The following is a 20,352-nucleotide window of genomic DNA, read 5'->3' as shown; positions in this document are numbered from 1 at the left end:
ATCTTGCTCTGAGAGGATGCAAGACCATTTGGGTTTGTAGATCAAAGGAGACAATTTTTTTGTGTGTGTGATTTTACAGGGCTCATTCAGGCCACACAAGGTTCACTCTCATCATTAGCACAAGGCTCTGTATATTATATACACTAAATGTTTATGGTATTTTGCTGTTTCACACATGGTACATTACAGGGTATATGATAGAATATATGCAGTACAAATGAACTAGTGTGTAACCCATGAATTTATCTAGATGTTTTCTGAAGCTATTTTTATTTCCTCATCCAGAAGGCATCTTGTTGGTATACTCTCCAATCATTACACAAATGTGTATAGTGATGTTAAAAGACTGTTTAACTGCTCTCAGGACCTTAAACCCAAGAATGTGGGGGTTTTACCCTTTCCCCTTCCTCAAAGAAGAAAATGAATCCTGCTTCTTCACCTTGGCCATGTGTATTTATATCCTGTGATCATGCCCTAATGCTGGAAATTGCTGCTATACCCTCTCAATCAGAATCTCAATCTGGCAATAAGCCAGATTTGTGCCGGAGCTAGTTAAATGAGAGCTGACTGTTAAATTTTCAGCGTGGGCATTTAAACTTTGAAATAGGAAAAAAAATATGGTTATAAACCAGAGCTTGATTTACTGTTTTGTTCATTGTCTACACTTAAGAAAGTGTTAAATAATACATGTTAAATTTTAAAGTGGGTTGTGGGCACATATTCCCCCCAGAGAGATGGTTGTTAAACATTTACCAGTATATTCCTAGATTGAGCTATTGATTTAGGAAGAGCCAATTAAATCTAACCAGTCTTCAATTTAATGGTTGACTTCTCCATTTTCTACCACTTGCAATCAAATCCACAGTACCACTGTTTCTGGAAAAGATGTGTCAATGAATTGTACCACTGTTCCTCTGATATCCCAGACCCAAACACTTCTATTAGAATATAAGCTTTTAATGGGCAAGTACTGGCCTACCACTGTATTTCTATTCCCAACACTTAGCACAAAGTAAAAGCTTAATAAATGCTTTTTATTCATTTATTCAAAAAGACTCTCATTATTAGTAAAACTTAACTAAAAGTGAAAGTGGATCAAGCCTTCTGAAGGCAAAACTAGTTTGTTCAGACTTGAACTTACCAAACTCTTGACAATCTTCAGCAGTTCTTCCATCACAACAGCAATGCCCTGATAACCCAGGAGCCTGCAGATTGTCTTGAAATGAGGTGGCCCCACAAAATTCCTATAGGAGCTGTAGATGTGACTGTAGGCAATATTGAGGGGCTGCAAAAACAGGAAAGTTTGCAATATGAATGGAGCACTGAAAGATGGGCTGATTTTTTTCTTTCCCTGAAAATTGTGTTTTAAAATTCATCTGCTTTAATTAGACTAATCCTTATTTTTAAAAGAGGGATAATGAAATATCCCCCACTTCTTAGAAAAGAGATGTTAGACTAGAGGAGAAGGATGAGGCATTCATGTTCACAGGTGGCAGAAGTGTTGCTTTGCCTTGTTTAACTGTACTTTTTAGGTTATTTAATACAATAAAGGATTCTGGGGGTGGAGGAGTAGGTAGTTAACAGTAAGTGATTAATGGGGAAAAAAGAAAATAATTATTTAAGAAAATAAATAACTATTTCAAGTCTGTGTAAACATTTTCTAGGTGGATTTTTATGTTAGTTAAAACATCCCTCTTCCCAATTTGAGCTGACTTTTTATAATCTGGAAGATAAGAATACTTAGATGATGTACTAATGACTAATAGTAATGCTGAATAAAATATTTACAACAACACAGACTAACTCCACAAAAACCAGTAACACAGAACTTCTAGGTCTTCTTCAATAACCTACTAGTATTATGAGAAGGAGCCTCTTCCCATTTCTTGCCCTCTCAAATCTGTAGTATACAAATGGCATGCTCACATCTAATTTTCTGGAGCTAATTGTTTTCCTATAGATTAAAGGAAAGTGTTTTTAGTATTAAATGCTTTTTGGGATCTATATTGAATGTGTGTGTGTGTGTGTGCGCAGCAAGAGAATTGTATAAATATGTTTATACATATTAGATTTAACATATATTTAAACATGTTCAAGATATTGGATTGCTTGCCATTTAGGGCAGGGGATGGGGGGAAGGAGGAGAAAATCTGAAACACAAGGCTATGCAAGGATCAATGTTGTCATATTATCCATGCATATGTTTTTAAAATAAAAGGCTTTAAAATTTAAAAAGAAGAAAGAAACTATTCTCTCTCATTATAAGCATTTCTGTAACTAAAAATTGTGACTAAACACTATTATAGTTAGGAGAGCTTGACATAATAAGAAGAATATTTTCCTCGGAGTTGGAAGATGTATGTTGTCATTTACTAGCTATGTAACCTTGACCTCACAGAGTTAGAGTTAGATTATTTGTAAAGTTCCTTCCTTTTCTAACACTTTTTATTCTAAAGCCTATTCCCAATTCTAACATTGTATCTAAGGTGTTAGCTCTAATACTATGTTTTAAACTTTATCCCAGCCTTTTATCCCAGCTCTGACATTATATATTCTAAGGTTCTAGCTCTAACATTCTATGTTCTAAAGCCTATTCCAACTCTAACATTGCTGTTCTAAAGCATATCTCAGCTCTGACAATGTCTCAGCTTTAAAATTCTAAGTTCTAAAGTTCTTTGAGCTCTAAAATTATGATTCTGAGTAAAACTTAAAATCACAAATGCAATTTCCTTTGTTATTGATTTCATATTAGATTCAAATACCTAAACACAAGCAAATAACTAGATGGCTAATTAAGGAAAAGAAATATTCTAAAGTCTGGATCCTTGATAGTCCTCCCGCTAACTCTTAATGCTTTATCCTCCAACACTTCCTTTCATTTACTCTGTATGTTATATGTACTTAATTATGTACATGTTATCTTTCCCCCCCTTATTCCCCAACTAAAATGTAGACTAATTCTCAGCACTTAGCAGGGCTCAATGATTGACATAAACTAAAAACTAGTGGATTGGTTTCATAATTTTCTTTTCTTTTTGAGATTAGATTGAGTTTATTTTTTAAAAAATTAAGGTCTTATTTTATTTTTAAAAAAAGAGTTCTGAAATATGAGAACTTAAAAGAAATTCTCTCTAACTGAAAACTCTTGATTTCTATCCTAATAATGTAATCAACATATTGGAATATCTTGCTCTAAATGACTCTTCAAAAATTGTGAGGCAAAATATCAAAGATATAATATCCCATATTTCATGAAAATATACATATAAGTGCCTTTCCCCTCTTCTTTTGCCTTTTCTTTCCCTTTCTTTGTAACAAAGAATTTTAGAAATATTCACACAGGTACATCATAGAATAAGTAACGATTACAAAATCACATAGACCACTCTTCTCTTTTACAGGCATTTTGATATTTACACAAAACCACAATACCTGGTCAGATGATTTAGTTCAATCCTCAAATCAGTTAATTCAATGACAGAAATGATAAAACAATTAAATTTGGAATGGCATAGACAACAGAGTCAGATAATTGAAAGAATTTTTAGAAATCTTCTTTATTTGTATAAAAGGACCTATTTAACTTGAATTCCCCTAACCCCCACCCCTAAGGACTTTTCTTTTAGTATGAACCTGATAGTTCATTGGTGTGAGGAATTTATCAAAGAGGAGGGCCCTCTATCAGAGCTGTCCAGGGCCTCCAATATTTTTGGATTACACATCCGTTGTAGTAAACAATTGTTATTATACTGTCCACATACAGAATTACTTATTTATCATATATGTAACTGTGGTAATAATTATATATATGTCATAAAATTTATTCCCAAAATTTATATGTTAAAAAGATGAAATGAAAGAGAAATAATATTTGATCCTGGGGTCAATAGTGAGCAATTAGGATTTAAGGAATAGGGGAATGATATGGTTATTAGATTTGTACTTAGGAAAATCTCTTTGACAGTACAGAGTGGAGAAAGAAGTGAAGATGTAGGGAGAATATTGCAGAAAGCTACTGCAATAATCCAGGTGACAGATCATGAGAACCTGAATCAGAGTGGTTGCCATTATATAGATGGAGAAAAGGAGGTGAGTTGTTAAAAAATGTTCAGGAGGTATAATTGAAGGAGGAATTTGCCAGATGAAGAAGAAAGAGGAAGGAGAGAGAATGCTGGCGACAGGGTGACTGGAGAGAGGGTGGTTATCTTATCAGTAATAGGGAGATTTAGAAGACAAGTGGGTTAGGGACAAGGGGAAGGTAATCTCTTCTAAGTACCCACCCAAAACTGGGGCTCTTACTCACCAATTACAGCATGGAGATGAGAGACTTGGGAGATAGAAGCTAGGTATGCTAGGGGGAGGGTAGGCATTTTCCCAATGGCTTCCATATACCTGGCATTAGTTCTTTGGATAGCAGTTAGAATATTGTTTTGAGGGACAAAAAGGGCGAGGTAGAGAGTGCTTAGGAGAGAGGCTAAAGTAGGGGTACTTGTTTTAGAGACTAAGTATAGACTGGCTATGGGAGGGAATATGGTATGTAACTTAGGTATGCTAGTAAATGCTTTAATAATCAGCCTTCCAATGTATGTAGGGTATATTTTAAAGTTTAATCTACATCATGAGTTTACAGAGTGGTAATTACATTCACAGTGAAAATTTAATAATTAGCTCTCCAGCTGGGAAGAGTTGGCTTTAGAATTCTATAGTATACAATTGATATTCTCAAGCCCTAACTGATCACATTGAGGTCAGTTTAAACCCTTTTCCTCCCATTTTAGAGACTTTAGACTAGGACATTGAGAAGTTAAGAGGAAGGGAGGGAATGAGCAGTTATTAAGAACCAACTATGTGCCAGGCACTATAGTAAATACTTTTTACAATTATTGTTTTATTTGTTTTTCACAATAATTTGATGAATGTATGTTATGATTATATTTCTCTATGGTTAGGAAAACTGAAACAGTCATAAATTTGAGTAACTTGCCTAGCAGGGTCACTCAGATAGGGAGTATCTGAAGCTGTATAGGAACTCAGGTTTTCCTGATTCCAGACTAAGCACTCTATATTCACTGTGCCACCTAATTGTTGCAGCTAGGATAAAAGATTTGTCCATGTTTACACAGGTAGAATATATTCAAGGAAGGACTTAAATCCAAATTTTTGTGGCTTTAAAACAAGTTATTGATTCACTATGCTACTCTGCCTCTATCAGAAATTAATAATACATTGTAATTTAATCAACAGAAAGTGTTACCTGATGTTCTGTTAGCCAGAACACTGCTACCTAGCATTTCCACAATACAATGTTAATGGCATTCTTAACTATGTTTCAGAGTTCTTATAAGGATCCTCAAAGAAAGATTTCCGTTCTATTCAATCTAATTTTATTGTTCTAATCAATCTAATCTTAATCATCTTAATATGGAAAATTTCTGCATTGCATAAAATTCAGGATACTTGATCAATTGCAGTCCCCCATCCCTTCACCATTCTGGATAACAGAATACATTCATTATATGAAAAATTCATCCACTTTTAGGTAAGAGTTCAAAGTGTGTTATATGCAGCTGCAACATTTATGCCGCAAAAATCCACTTTGGTGCTATGCAGATGAATTCTTAATATTACTTGATTGTGATAAAATTCTCAACCAAATAGAGGGTGAATGGAGACATTATCACATGTAGCTACAAAATTCTAATGGCCACTTTGGCCCAGGGTAGGAGTGGCCCTGTACCTATTACAGAGTCAAAAGTATGATAATTGGTCAAGTTAGTATCATGCACATACCAGGCATTTTTATGAAAATGATCAGTACTATAATTAAGTTTTCATGTTCAAATCAAATGTACATGTTAACAGTTGAAAGAAATGATTATTAATAATCAATGATTTGGGGAGATCCACAGTTCTCCCTCTTTTTCTAAATTCCTCATTTCAAGATGATAGCAGATAAGATTAACATTCATCTCAGTATAGGTATTGCTACCCCACCTAACTTTACAAAGAATTTAATTTATGGTGAAACACCACCCATTATCCTCTGCTCTATCTTGGATGTAAGACATAAATCCTTTGATTAAGTTGCTCAAGATTGGGCAATTCAGAATTAAATGACATAATCAAAGTCACATTCCTGGGGCCTCTCATTAGAATAGGTCCACTACTCATTGTAATATTTATTTTTCCTTAATACCTGTTAACCAGTCAGAGTTGATCACTAAAATCAGAAACACCCAGGTTTCTAAGGACATATAAACTGTGATCCTACTACCATGATTGATCTTTGGCATTTAAGAATGTCACTGGCCTTTTATTAACAAAATAACACCATTATTAATAAAATTATTAATTACCTAGAAATTACACCTCTCAAACTTTGAAAATGTCACACAATGCAGTACATATTGCAATTTTTATATTATAATTGTATGGTTTTTTTTTTTTTGGTACCAGATCTTTGATATTAGTTGTAAGGGCAGTGCTTCTTAAAGTGAATTCTGGAGACTCCTGAGGTCCCTGGGACATTTTCAAAAGGGGACTCATGAAGCAAAAACTACTTCCATAATAATACTAAGTCATTTTGATTACATATATAGTAAATATCGATAGATGTAGGTCCTCAATAATTTTATGAGCATTAAGGAGTCCTGAAACCAAAAAGTTTGAGAATCACTGCAATAGAGAATTCTTGATGTGGAAGTTCTCCCAAAGCACCTAGTACTCTTCTTAGGGAACTGCTGGTGGTCTGTGAGAAATTAAGTGACTTGCTAAAGGTTGAGGAGCTGACAGTATGAGAAATGGGCTTGGAATCCAAGCCTTTTTGATTCTTAGGCCAGCTCTTTAAATTTTGTGTCTTCTTGTCTAATGTATTGAGATACAATGTGCCTGAAACACAGCAGCCACAAAAGACTGATTTCTCTAATTTTTTCTGTTTTCTTTTAGGAAAAAGGATTTTTCTTCAAGTGAGTGAGTGCTTTTTTAGCTAACAGTCTCTGACAAGAGCCATTAATGGTTTGGCTTTGTTGTCTAGGTCCACAGGAGGATGCTGAGATGCTGATCTGGTAATGGTGAGCATTTGAGAATACTGCCTTTGATAAAAACTCAAAGTTTATGGTCCATTACACTCTTTTCTCAGTGTCAGTTAGCTGTTTCTTCTAGCCCACAGAGTAGCAAGAATGCACCCTGGTCTTCCTATAAGTGCTTCTTTAGGATAGGAGAGTTGGGACAATGATCACTTTTCTGAACTGTGCCCACTGAAGGAAAGTCAGCAGTTTGTCATTTCTTTCTTAATCTTTTGGCTTTTTTCTTATGTCACAGACCTGAGGCCTACTCTAGAATCAGAGACAATCAAGGCTAAATATGAGCTTAGGGATAATTTAGTCTAATTTGATTATTTTACACATTTCAGGACTGAGACATAGTAGTACCCAACAACTCAACTCATTTGTTTACATAGCACTTCAAGATTCACAAAATCAATGAAGGAATGTTAATTTCTTGAAGGTAGGGACTTATTTTTGTACTCCCAGTACCTGCACAGCAGCACCGGCCACCCAGTAGACTTAATAAATACTTATTGAATGAAAGGGTATACAATTTTCCACAGTACTATTTTGAAGCTGCCTTAAGGCTTAGCACAAATTCCTTTCATTTCACCGTTATCCTGGGAAGCAGGCAGGTGGGCCACCTCCAGAATCTCCTCTATTGGAGGAATCACTTTAGAGTGAAGAAAGTATGGAATATACTCCACTGTCTTGTCCCCCAAAAGTTTTGTTTCTGAGATGTCTGTTTTCTAAGGTCTCCTATTGCCGATTGCAGCTCTTCTCAGCAAACATGAATAAATCATATAAAAGTGGATGACAATTCATCAGCTCCCTGACAAGTTTGATAGAACAAAAGTTTGGAACTACAAGACTCAGAGAGAGTTTTCTTTTTTCTCCTAGGCAGGAGTAAGGAATGAATTCAATGTCGAATTGCTTCACCAACACAGGACAGGACCACTAACAAAACAAACAAACCAAGCACACACCATGCAATTGGAAGACCCTCTTTTGGACATTTTGATAGGACTAAGCTCCTTGAGGGCAGGGACCGTATATTTTGTCTTTGTGTCTTTCATGGATCCTTACACATAACAAAATACTCAAGAAATGCTTGCCAAATTCAATGGAACTCAGTTGTTAAATCCTTCAAGGTATGACCCAAGTCTCTCAGAAATAGGATTGCATGGAAGAGTTCCAAAGTCAGCATTAAGCAAACAAAACTCCTTTAAAAAAATCACCAATATTCAACTGTCACCCTTCTTCATTCCCATGGACACGCCAACACATGCAAGTATAGAAACACACCCATGCCAACAGAGACATGCACATAAAACCCCTGAGGGCACCCAGTCTAACCTGCTGACTCAATAGGAGGCTGGACCTTACTGCCCCATAGGGGAATGGGTGGAGAGGCAGAAGGCTGGACATGCTCTGACCATGTGAAGAAAAATAGGGATGCAATGGTGATTCTAGAGCTTTGAAACCTACTACAAATATTCCTATTGGGCATACTTCCAATTAACTAAATTTAAATTGATCCTGCTAATTGACTTCACTAAAAAGAGCAGAGTCAAATTAGCAGGACTGGTTCATTAGCAGACTTGAACATCCTTTCTGAGCTGACTCAATTAACAGGGCTGAACACTCGCGTATCTTGAATTCAATATGTACCTAGTCATTTTAGGAAAGCTCACTTAAAACAGACTTCATTTAAAGTCAAACTGCATGAAATAAAAGCCACTTTCCTCTCTGGATTTCATTTCCCCATCTGTTGGACTAGATGAGCCCCAGGGTGTCTTCCAGCACTAAAATGGTATGATTCTTTCCTCTAAAATAACAAGCAACCCTAATTTAAGGCCACATATTAATTGGGTTTGATGCCAAATGCATTTTCTTCAGGCAAAGGAATATCTTAAGAATGGAGGTGTGTGTGAAGGATGCTTAAAGAAGCACAAAACAAAACCCAATTAGTAACTGAATGTTGTGAATCAGCTATCTGCATTTCATAGGACTGTCTACTGGCCATAAGATAATTCATATTCTCATTTTAAAGCAAGCACTAAGTTAATGAATGCTAGAATTGTTAACCCTGCACCCATTTTTCCCATATCATTGTTTGGCCCTATTGAGTCTCAGTTGTTTGTCACATGATGGAATCAAGTCTGTTGAATAACCCACCTATTTGTCATCTATTCTGATCTGCTTGGTATTTCATGACATAAGAGGATGGATATCTGCCACTGCCACCCTTGGTGGATCTCCTTAAACAGGTTTTATATAATGTATCTTTCTAAACTGAGATTTCTACTTTGTTATGAGCATAATATTCTTACAAATCATGATGGATAGTACCAGGGAATTTCCTATTTTACCTTGATTTTTGTGGAAATCAGATAATAATGTCTATGTTTGCAAGTCTCTTCCAATTGGGAATGCCTAAGAGACATTCTAGAATCCCTTGCTGTTGTAACTTTCTACTAGTTCTAACTCTTTCCCTAGTTTCAGCACTCCAGATTCTTCTAAAATTCTATGTTCTAAGATGGCTTTTGGTTTTAACCTTTTGTTTCCTTCCAGTGTGTGTAGGAGGTGGGAGTGGGAGGACAGTCTAAAAGTACTTAATTCCTTAGTAAACTATTTTATAAACACTTTGCATCCCTGAAATCTGTAGTCACAATTGCTATCTTTCTCAAAACTTCTAAGTATTAAGGACTTTTCCCCTGATGTTAAAGCTGTTTCAGATTTCCTCTCCTTTTTTTTTTTTTTTTTTTTTTTTTTTTTTTTTTTTTACAATTCTTTACTTTCCCCTTTCCAATTTCTTTCCTCTTCCTAGATATTTGATTGTAACCAGTTGGTCACACTTTGACAAATAAACTAGATCTTTGATTCAGGTGGAATATATAGATCTTAAAATTCTAAATCACTTTGAAAAACCAAAGTCTTTGAAAGTGAATGACTGAATCAGCAGTATCCATGCTTGGGAAGAAGTACAGTAAAGAATCCAACATCAGAGTTGGAAGGAACCTCAGAACATAGAATATCATATAAAGAATGGCTCTTAAAGGTTTTTGTAATTCATTGTTTTCATATTAGAGAATGCAAAACAGAGGCACAGAGAGAAGCAGCCAAAGTTTTATATTTTTATTACTTGTCTGAATCCATTCTAAGACTCAGTTTTCCAACCACCAGATGATCCAGTTCTTCTGGAACTGGTAGTTGCTATCCTGTCCTTTTGGGAATGAGATGTTTGAGAGCTCTCAAAGAGTAAATAGAGGGAGGTAATGTGAAGATCTGAATCAAGACGTGCTTCTGACACATTTTGGTTTTGTAATCCTGGATAAGTCAATTTCTCTAAGACTGCAGATTGCAGAGAAAGGTCTGACCTGTACTGACAGAGGGAATTTCATCACCCAGAAGTTACTCATACCATTGAAAACATAGGTTTAGTCCTTATTCCTGTGACTGAGTAATAAGTGGTATTTTGGTTTTGGTGATCACAGAAGTTGTTTACTGTTTTTCTCTTCAGTCATTTTAATTGTATCCAATTCTTCATGATTCCACTTGGAGTTTTCGTGACAAAGGTCCTAGAAAAGGTTGCCATTTCCAAGTTCTTCAACTCACTTTATGAATTGAGGAAGCTGAGGTAAATAGGATTGTGTGATCTTAGGGTCATGCAAATAGAAAGTATCTGAGGCCAGATCTGAACTAAAAAATCAATATTCCTATTCCTAATCACCATCCACCTAGCTGACCAGTGTCATGTAGAGTAGTTGCTAAATTCAGTAAAAGATAGCTCTTATGGATACAGTATACTTTTGGGATGGAATACACATCATGGTTTCGATATATCATAGGTTAGCATAAGAAATTAAATGGGAACTTTTGGGGAGTTTTGCAGAAGCTGTAGATGACACAAGAAGACCAGAAGACAACACAGAGCCTATAACCAAATACCTAACACAAATTTTACAACAAGGTACCATAAATACTCCATAAAAGAAAAAGAAAAACTTCAGACTTCTTCTCTGGTACAAAGGAGGGCTAAAAAAATCTTGCAAGGATTTTCCAGATCCCAGTACTTTTCATCCCAATGGGCACTTTCCCATGTCCCTTAACCCAGAAATATGGAAGGGATAACTGCAGTATGAAAGCTAAGGCCAAATATATTGTACTGTATAGCCTTCTCTTAACCTTACAATTTTAAGAGGCAATGACAATTTTGGGGAAAAATTATAGTTACATGTTCCTAAAATTTGATCAGAGATGCTTTTAAGAGGAAATATTAAATTTCTTGGGAGCTATGTCTACTATGTACAATTTGGTGCTTAAGAAGCAGTGTGATATAGTAGAAAAAGTCCCAAACTTGTCATCGTGAAGAACTGGGTTCAAATTTTATCTATGATGCTTATTAACTGTGTCACCCTGGGCCATGCACTTAACTGCTCTGAGGCTCAGTTTTACTCTTCTGTAAAATAAAATAAAACATCTAGAAATCTTATAGGGATTTGTGAGACTAAATGAATTTATTTACATACACACACACATACACACACACACGGCTTTGGAAATTTTAAGTGATGTGTCAATTGTTTTTTTAAAAATCTGGTTATCTGGTGATTTTAATGATTTTAAATGATTTTAATGGTGTAAGGAACTCCCAATATTGGAAATTCCATCTACAGATACTTATCACCAATTCCTACCAATTGTGTGGACATTAGGAGGTTAAGTGACTCACTACCATCCCACAGCAAGTAGAAGCAGGACATGAATCCAAGTTGTTCTGGCTCCAAGGCTGGCCTAAGCTGTCGTATACCAAACTGCTTCTCTATTGGAACTTGAATCTCTACTTTGGTAATAATTACTCTCTGGTACTCTTCACCTTGCTGCACCATGAAACACTGTTGTTTATTAAAAAAAAAAAAAAAAAAAAACAGGAATGTATGTACATTGAAAAAACTTGTCCTGCCCAATGAGACCATCAGGTATAAACCCTTGCCAGACTAACAATAACAGAGCTGTTATTTTCTTTTCTATCTTTTATTGGGCAGCTAGGGAGCATATTTGATAATGTGCCAGGCCTGGAGTCAGAAAGATTAATCTTCCTGATTTCAAATTTGGCCTTAGATATTTAATAGCTATATGACCCTAGGTAAGTCATTCCACCCTGTTTGCCTCAGTTTCCTCATATGTAAAATGATGTGGAGAAGGAAATGGCAAACCATTGCAGTATCTCTGCCAAGAAAACCCCAAATAGGGTCACAAGGAATCAGTCATGATTGAGCACAACAAAACCTTTTTTAATCTTTTAGTCCCTGATTTTACTATGGCCAAATAGAGATTGTGGTACATTCAGATGCCATTCTATAGCTCCTTTCCTGTCATCTGGGATTGATTCTGACCCAAAGTTATGATGACTTTCTCTGGCCATTGTTCATTATGAAAATGGAAAGAAAACATTAGAGCATAATGCGGTGAAAGGACCATACTGAGGATTTTTCATCACTGACTGAAGAACAGGGCTGAAGGATGAATTATTTGTCTCCAGACAATTCCCTACTACTCTAGGCTATTCTTGGTTTTGGCTATTCCACCTGGCAATGTAGAAAAAGTATTAGTCAAGGAATCTGAATTCATAAGTTTTAACTTCACCCCCACCTTTTACCAGGTGAATAAATTTGGACAAGTCAACAGAAAGGTTGACACATTTAATAACAGCTCACATGTCTATATAACTGTTTCTGATTTCCAAAGCACTTTCCACACAACATCCCTAAGGGGAAAGGTTGTGTAAGGAACACTATCCCCACTTTGAAGATTGGAAAACTGATTCAAATGGAATAAGTGACTTGCCCATGGTCACTATCAGTACACTAACAGACACTAACCAGTCAGAGTTGAGGGCTTACCATAGCTGGGTCTTCTGACTTTGAGTATAGTGCTTTTAAAAAACTTTATCATGAATTTGTTTCTCTCTGAATAATATAGCTATATCCCTATTTTGTTGGAGTAAATCTTCTTCCTGTATTCTCCAAACAGGGTTTTTGGTGGCTCATTTTGGACATAAAAAGCATAGGGAGGAGAGGAGTTGAAATCTCACAAGCAGAGCATGCTGCTGTGGAGAAAGAGAACAAGGAATCATTGAAAGGATCCCAGAATCATTGAACTCGATCATTGAGATTCAAGTAGACTAGCTCTCTCGTTTTACAAGTGAGGAAATTGAGACCCTGTCTGAATGATTAAATGGCAAGATTGCATAATGAATGCATAATACCAGTGCAAAATAAGGAAATTAAGAGATATTACAGAGATGAAGAGTCAGATGGGGAGAAAATAAGGTGATAGATGAGACTCAAATGAATAGCAATAAAAAAGGAAAAGGCGTTAAGTGCAACTAGGATAAATGGAGATAAGAAGATAAGGTAATTTTTGCCACCAAAAAACTCAAATGGATTCTCTTAACTCTTCAATCATGGCTGAAGTGAGTAAAGAAAAATATGAACAAACAGGAGTATTAAAGAAGAGATAAAACTAAGGCAAGCATGAAATTTGATTTTTCCCATTTTTTTTTTAAAATTCTTTGTCCAAACAGAAAGAAGCAATGTTCTCCCTCCCAGGGCTGCAGGCTTTCAGGAGACAGACCACTGACTGGCTCCCTGAAAACGGATGTGCGTACAGGTCTTATTGGTTGCCATGGTGAGGGATGCTGACTCTGAAGAAATGTATAATACAAAGCTTGGAGGGGCGTAGAGGTGGCAATGGGCTTTCTCAGTCAGCAGCAAAAGAGACATCAGGGAGGACCCTAACTGTGAGGGAAAGAAGGAAAAGCATCATTAATTCTGCTTTCTGTCTGCTCTATCACCGAGAGCTGGGCTCTGGCTGAATAGTTCTCCAGGGAAGAGAACTTGTAAGGTAAGATACACAGCCTTTCTTTCTCACGCTCTGTCTGGAGAAACCCCTGCCATTACTTGGAACAGAGGAGGGAACAAGGGAATGAATCAACAAAGTCAGGGCTTTTAAGAACAAAAGCAGAGAGGAAGACAAAAAGGAAATAGGTAGGAATGTAATGGAATGGGGTGAAGGAGAATAGGAGAGTGAGGCTGAATTAGAAGAGGTAGGCATTTATTCAGAGAGGAAAGGAATGACTACATATGTATATGTAGGTAAATTATATATCTATATATTATATTATTTATTAGGGAACTAGAAGATGCTTTATTAGACAATTCAATCTGTCAAGTGAGCCAATATACCATGGCCCTAGGCTAAAATGAAGAGAAAAGAGGCACTTTTTTTTTAAAACTAAGATGACGGGGTAACCATTATAAAAATCTTCTTTCCCAATCCTCCATGAGGTATAAAGTACTGAACAGCATAGATTTGAGGCAGGGTTGTACTGTAGAAAAATCACAGGACTCGCAGTCAGCAGTCCTGGGTTCATATCCCAAGTCTTCCACTATTGAGGTATATATTCATTTCAGACCACGTTAGTGGTCTCAGTTTTCTCAACTTATAAAATTATAGGGTAAATATAAATTATCTTTAAAGGTCCTTCCATTGGATATTCTATGTAAATGAATTGGGCCCTCCACTCCGAGTCAAATTAGGTTGAAGAGATTATATGCTTGTGTGGGAGGGAATAAGAGAAGGGAGAGAATGAACAAGATTCCCCAGATACTGTCCTATAATAGCCTTTCAGTGATAGTTACTGAAAGCACTTAATGAATCCCTTTAGAATCCATTTTTTAAGGAAGGGATGCTCAGCCAAATGGAAGGAATATTTCCAAGCCTGACTGTTGTGATCTCAGATGAAAAGCAATACCTGGAAAATCATTTCAGCACCATATATTTTCCTCTAGTTCAGTTCCTTTAAGAAACGCAGGCAAGATAATAAGGAGATGGTGAAGGGAAAAAAGCAAAACAAGCCTCTTGGTAAACTCAAGATAACATTGGATTGCTTAATTTTTATTGTCTTAGGAAAAAACAGTGCATGTGTATTGGGGGGAGATTTGCATGCAAAACTGCATATGCAGAGTATGTCTGTTTCTTACTGTTACAGCAAGAACTTAGAGAAGGAATTCAGGAAGTATGGACGGCATGTTACAGAGAAAAGTTACTAAATCTCTCTGGGGCTCAGTGTAAAATGAGAGGGTTTGGAGTAGAAGGATTACAAGATTCTGACCCGCTTTAAGACTGTAAATCAGCAGAACAGAATTGATCATAGCTTCCCTTCAAATATGGCCAGGCTAATGGCTTACAATAGCTTTCCTCTTTTGTGGGAGCCTCTTTGGGGTTTTGCTTGATTTGATGAAGTTTTCTGGTAGCCAGGAGCCAAAAGCACTTGTGTCTCTCCTCGCCAGTCCCAAGTTTTGCCAGGGTCTCCAGACAGAGCCCAGCAGTTCTGTCTTCTGATGGACCTCCCTGTAAAAGCCTGGCTGGCTTTTGCTGAGTGCACCACGCTGTGAGACAGGAGCTGTCTGGCACAAAGCCTTCTCCCATGTTATCAGGCATGACGCATTTTATAGTTTAATGAATAGACAAAGGGGAGCTATCACAGAGGAAAGAAGCTGCATAAATTGAATTTGAATAGGTACCTGGGAGCTCCGGTGACCGAACCTGAAGCTTCTAGTTCGGCTGCTTCCTTCCTCCTTATACTTCTAAGAATATTTCTTTTTTAAGACCATTCAAAGATCAAGAATCTTAGCCAGAGGGAAATACCCTTCTATTTAGCTTGGAAAACTTAATGAGATTGTCCCAATGTCCATGGGGACCACTGGATCTCATAGCACAGGCAAAGCAGATGGCAAAAAGGGAAGGGTGCAAGAGAGGAGGAAGAGAAGAAGGAGGAGAGAGAGAGAAATTGAAACAGAGAGGGAGATGAAAAAAGCAAAATATATATGAAGAGATGAAGGGGGATTTGGGCCTATTTACTGTTGTCGCAGGTACCACTTGAGGGGGTGTCTACCTAGAATTTCCCCTCTCCCATTTGTGCCAAAGACCCTAAGTCTCTTCCATGCTAACATCTTCCTTAGGCAGGGCCTCCCAGAACTCTGGGCTGTTCTGCTCTTAGAGTTTGGACCAGAAGATCATTCTAAGCTAAGCTAGTTGAGATTGTTTCAATCCTATCCCTACAACTATATCTTTTTCCTTTCACTCTTTTCTTTCCCCTCCCTCAGTTGCCACATTTAATTAGCTGCTAAAGTCTCATCAACCATATCTCTGCAATGATTCATATCCTAACCCCTCCTCTCTATTCTCACAGATACTATATAAACCCAGCTCCTCATTATCACTCATTTTTTACTATTTCAATAGCCTCCTAACCAATATTACTGCTTTTGCTCTTTCTTACCCCCCAGACATCCCATATACCCTTGCCATAGAAATCTTTCTTTTGGAACAGAACTCAAAATTTCATTTCCTTGCTTAAAATTCCTTTATGACTCCTTGTCATCTACTAAGAAAAGCTCATCCTCATAAGCCTGGTTTTTTAGACCTTCCACAATATAATGCCATATAATATTTCCAACCTTATCTCCAGGCAAGGCGTGCTTCAGTTAGACTGTGAACTACTCACTTTCGTCTTTATTTACTCTAAATTTACCTGCCTTCATGCCTTTGCTCATATTATTCTCTATATTTTCAATGCATTTCTATTGAATTTTTTATTTCAAAATTCAAAAGACCTATTCTTTCATGGAGTAAAAGGGGAGGATTCCTTTTAAAAAAACAAACAAAACCAACAAAAAATTGATTACAGCCACTCCAGGATTCAGAAGAGATTGTCCAACTTAATAGAATTATTATGGCAAAAAAAAAAAAATAACAATCATCTGGTGCTCAAACAGATGCATCTCTCCAAACACCAGCACTTAACACAGTGCTGGCATTTAATAAATACTGACTGATTGATTGATCGACTTAACAAAGCTTATCTTGAAAGATAGGCCCACAGTTTCTCTCTGGGCACAGAATCAAACCCTTGGCCTTTTGATAGGACTCGTCAGGGTTTGTACTTCACTGGCATAGCCTTCAAGAGCCCAGGTTCATCCCTAAGCTGGGATGAGAAGAGATACTAGTGGGGACATTCCTGGAGGTGCCTTCCAGTTATGGGGCACTGTCTGCTTGGACTGTTCCCCAGGTCTGGATGGCAGACTCTCTTCATACATGCTCCTGGAATCTCTGGCCTCCTTCCAAACTCAGGTCAAGTTTCATTCCCTAGCTGAAAAGCCTTTCTTGATCCATTAACTTTCAGTGTCTTCTCTCTCTTCTTTAATTTAATGAGCAAATTATCATGTATATATTTATCTGTAAGAGAGAGAGGCAGTGCAATAGAATGGCTAAAGAGCTGGCTTTGAAGTCAGAATGATCTGGATTTAAGTCTCACCTTTGAGACTGGTTTTGTGGCTTAGGCTGTATACCTGGCTGTGGAACTTAGAACAAGCCATGGAACTTCATAGCATTGTAGACAACTTTCTACTACTAGAAAATGCAGAGGAGTTGACCTGCCCAGATGAGAATGCATTTCCTCAACTGAAGTGAAATACAGATCTAGTCCCTATCCCTACATTTATGTTAAGACGTTGTTCCTCGTCCTCTCGTCTCCTCAGTAGAATATGAGCTTCTTGGGGCTTTTACAGTTTCCTGGTACCCCCATTGCTCAGCAGAGCGCTTTGTGAACAAGGTCTTCACAGATGCTCATTGGATCTGACCGTATTATAGTCATTTCCCCTTTGTCTCCCTAGACTGTAAATACCATGAAGACAGAAACTGTGACTTATCGATCCCCCCAGCACTGAGAACAGTGTTCTGCGTATAACAGGCTTTTACTAAATATCCGAATTCTCCAGAAGTCTTCCTTAAAAATATGTCCTGGCCACGCCATGTACCGAGACCACGCTTACTGCTCATCTCCAGACTCTTGTCCTTGGGATGGAGGCAGATTAGCCAGGGTAAGGAGAACTGATCTTTTTTTGTGCTTTGGATTTCAGAGACGTGATGAACATTGAAGTGAACAATGTTTCTTACACCAAAGCAACTATCTCCTGGTCCACGCTGGAGCCCTGTCTGGACAACAGTTACCACGTCATGTACAGGCCCAACTGGAACAGCATCTTCTCAGGCTACCTTCGCCACCCTTTTCACCATGAAGAAAGAGTGCCCCGAACGCTCAGCTCCCTGGTCCTTCGCCAACTCGCTCCATCCACTCTCTACTTCCTGTGCATCACCTGCAAGAATTCCTACCCCTCCAGCAACCACTGCACTATGTTCCACACTCTGGATAAAGGCACCAGAGCTTCTCCCGGCTCTCAGCTGGATGCTGGCGTATCTCTCTGGGTAGTCACCGCTCTTCTCCTTGCTTGCTTCATGGCCATCTTAGCTTTTTTCTGCCTGCAGTTCTGGTGTCTGAGATGCCATGAGCCACGGTGGGCATACCACTCCAGCCAGCAGGAAGAAGCTGATGAGTTGGTGAGGTGGGCTGAGGATGCTCCGGGCCGAGGGCAGAGGGAGGAAGACCTGCAGGAGTTTCCCATGACAGTGCTACTGACCAAGGCTTCCACCGCCATCCCTGAGAGCTCCCACAGTTCTCCCTCTGCCTGCCTCTCCCACAAGGGGACTAACGATCAAGCTGCTGTATTTCCTCATTGTGGACTATGAATGATAGATGAGTGGTTAGAGAGATGTGCCAAAGGAGTGCAGCCAATTTCTTGACATGTGCTTAAGTAATATTGGTTAATTTGCTTTTTTTTTTCCTTTGTCAAAAGAAAAATTTCCTTTTTCTTTTCTCTTATTCTAGGGGAGACAAAATTTAAGGTTTGGATCGATGTTAAATAAAAAACCCCCACAGCCTCTAGCACATTGTGGCTTCTATCTATTCTCATCTCAAGTGCAAAACATATATTTCCCACCCCTACCTACATTCTGGAAGGGGAGAGCACAGAGTGGCGTGTAGAGTGGCAGAAAATAATAGAGATTACTTAGTCCAACAATCCCCCATCTACCATTTTATATTGGAAGAAGTGAAGCTTTAGGGAGACCGTATGAATTTAAACTGTGTGGGAAAAAGGACTGGCCTTAGAATATGATATCTAGTTCCTTTATGGCCATAGACAAGCCAATTAGCCCCAATGATCCTGAGGACAGTGACGTTTGCACCAGAGAGGAAGTATGGCATCCTGGACTGAAAGCTGGCCTGGGACGCAGGGAGACCTGAATTCAAAGTCCCACCTTGAACCCACACTGGCAATGTGTTCCCAGGCAAACCATTTAAACTTTCAACGTTCCAGAAGATTATTCCCCCTTCCAAAATTAAGAGTTACAGAACAGATGTTGATCCTCATTGAGGGAAGAAGTTCTTCATGAAGAGCACCCAATACAAAGGAAATTGCAGATTCAGTCAAGAATAAAATCAAAGAGAAATCTGTGTACTCTCTACTTTGTAAGGGTATTGAGAAGAAAGGACTTAAGCTAACTTTTAAGAATAAGTATAGGTAATTAATGTTGCCCAAGATCACACACTCTCATTCCCCTGGGGGTTATTTTTATCAATTCGGAGTCCCAAGCCAGATGCTTGGGAAAGATCTTGATAATTAATAGTGGTAGATGTTTGTTTAACTGAGAGGAAAACTTTTCTTGAATTTTGATTGGATTTACTATAATCTTCTTAAATAATTGAAATGTTCAGCTCTTTTGTTTCTCCTATTACAAAGCCCCCTGACATGAAACTTCCTTCTTAGGTGAACTCACCTTGTGGATGATGGTCCAAAAAAGGCACAATGGCCGTAGGCTGGATCTGTGCATATATATATATGTACATATACAATGTAAATATAAATAGCAGGAAGGGAAAAACATTAGATCAGTGTGAAATGAGGGTTTGCTGGCCCTTAAGGCTGAAACCAGCGAGCAAAGATAGACATCTCTACACTCTCCCTAACACCACCAGCATCCATCCCTTCCCTCCACTCTACACCTATGTCATCACTTAGCAGAATCACAGGACTATATGAGCAGCCTATAATTAGTATATAAAGAAAGAAGTAAAAGAAGTACCCAAGCTTAGAGAGGATCATTATATACCCTCCTCCTATTCTCAAGCCCTTCATGATAGTGATTATGTGACCAGGATAAAATAAAATACCATGTTTTTACATTGTCATGCACAAGTCAGATTTTCAGCCTAAATAAAGCTGATTTTAAAAAGACTCCAGTCTTCTTGTTTCTCTCTGTTGTCCTTTTATCCCTAAGCCTTCTGACTCATTGAGCTCCCAGTCTGGAAGACACTTCCCTTCATGTAATCTGTTGATAT

General features: G+C 37.8%; 2 protein-coding genes across 2 annotated transcripts in view; one reads left to right on the top strand and one right to left on the bottom strand.

The window, feature by feature from the left end:
• Positions 1-20,352, bottom strand: part of CYFIP2 (cytoplasmic FMR1 interacting protein 2) — a 143,228-nt gene that overhangs the window by 39,861 nt on the left and 83,015 nt on the right. Inside the window, exon 24 of the mRNA XM_051978795.1 lies at positions 1,142-1,285. Within this exon, the coding sequence (XP_051834755.1) occupies positions 1,142-1,285 (144 nt within the window). The remainder of the gene's footprint in view (positions 1-1,141; positions 1,286-20,352) is intronic.
• FNDC9 (fibronectin type III domain containing 9) lies at positions 13,856-20,189 on the top strand. The gene is made up of 2 exons (XM_051978796.1): positions 13,856-13,955; positions 18,035-20,189. Exon 2 carries the CDS (start codon positions 18,042-18,044, stop codon positions 18,699-18,701), a length of 660 nt encoding a protein of 219 aa, XP_051834756.1. The 5' UTR covers positions 13,856-13,955; positions 18,035-18,041; the 3' UTR covers positions 18,702-20,189.

This window comes from Antechinus flavipes, chromosome 2 (genome assembly GCF_016432865.1).
Source record: "Antechinus flavipes isolate AdamAnt ecotype Samford, QLD, Australia chromosome 2, AdamAnt_v2, whole genome shotgun sequence".
In the NCBI taxonomy this organism is placed as follows: domain Eukaryota; kingdom Metazoa; phylum Chordata; class Mammalia; order Dasyuromorphia; family Dasyuridae; genus Antechinus; species Antechinus flavipes.
The sequence above is the reverse complement of the archived record's forward strand: the minus strand, read 5'-3'. Positions and strand labels throughout refer to the sequence as shown.

Excerpts from the sequence above, each read along its gene's own strand:
- FNDC9 (XM_051978796.1), top strand. The coding sequence starts at position 18,042 with ATGAACATTGAAGTGAACAATGTTTCTTACACCAAAGCAACTATCTCC.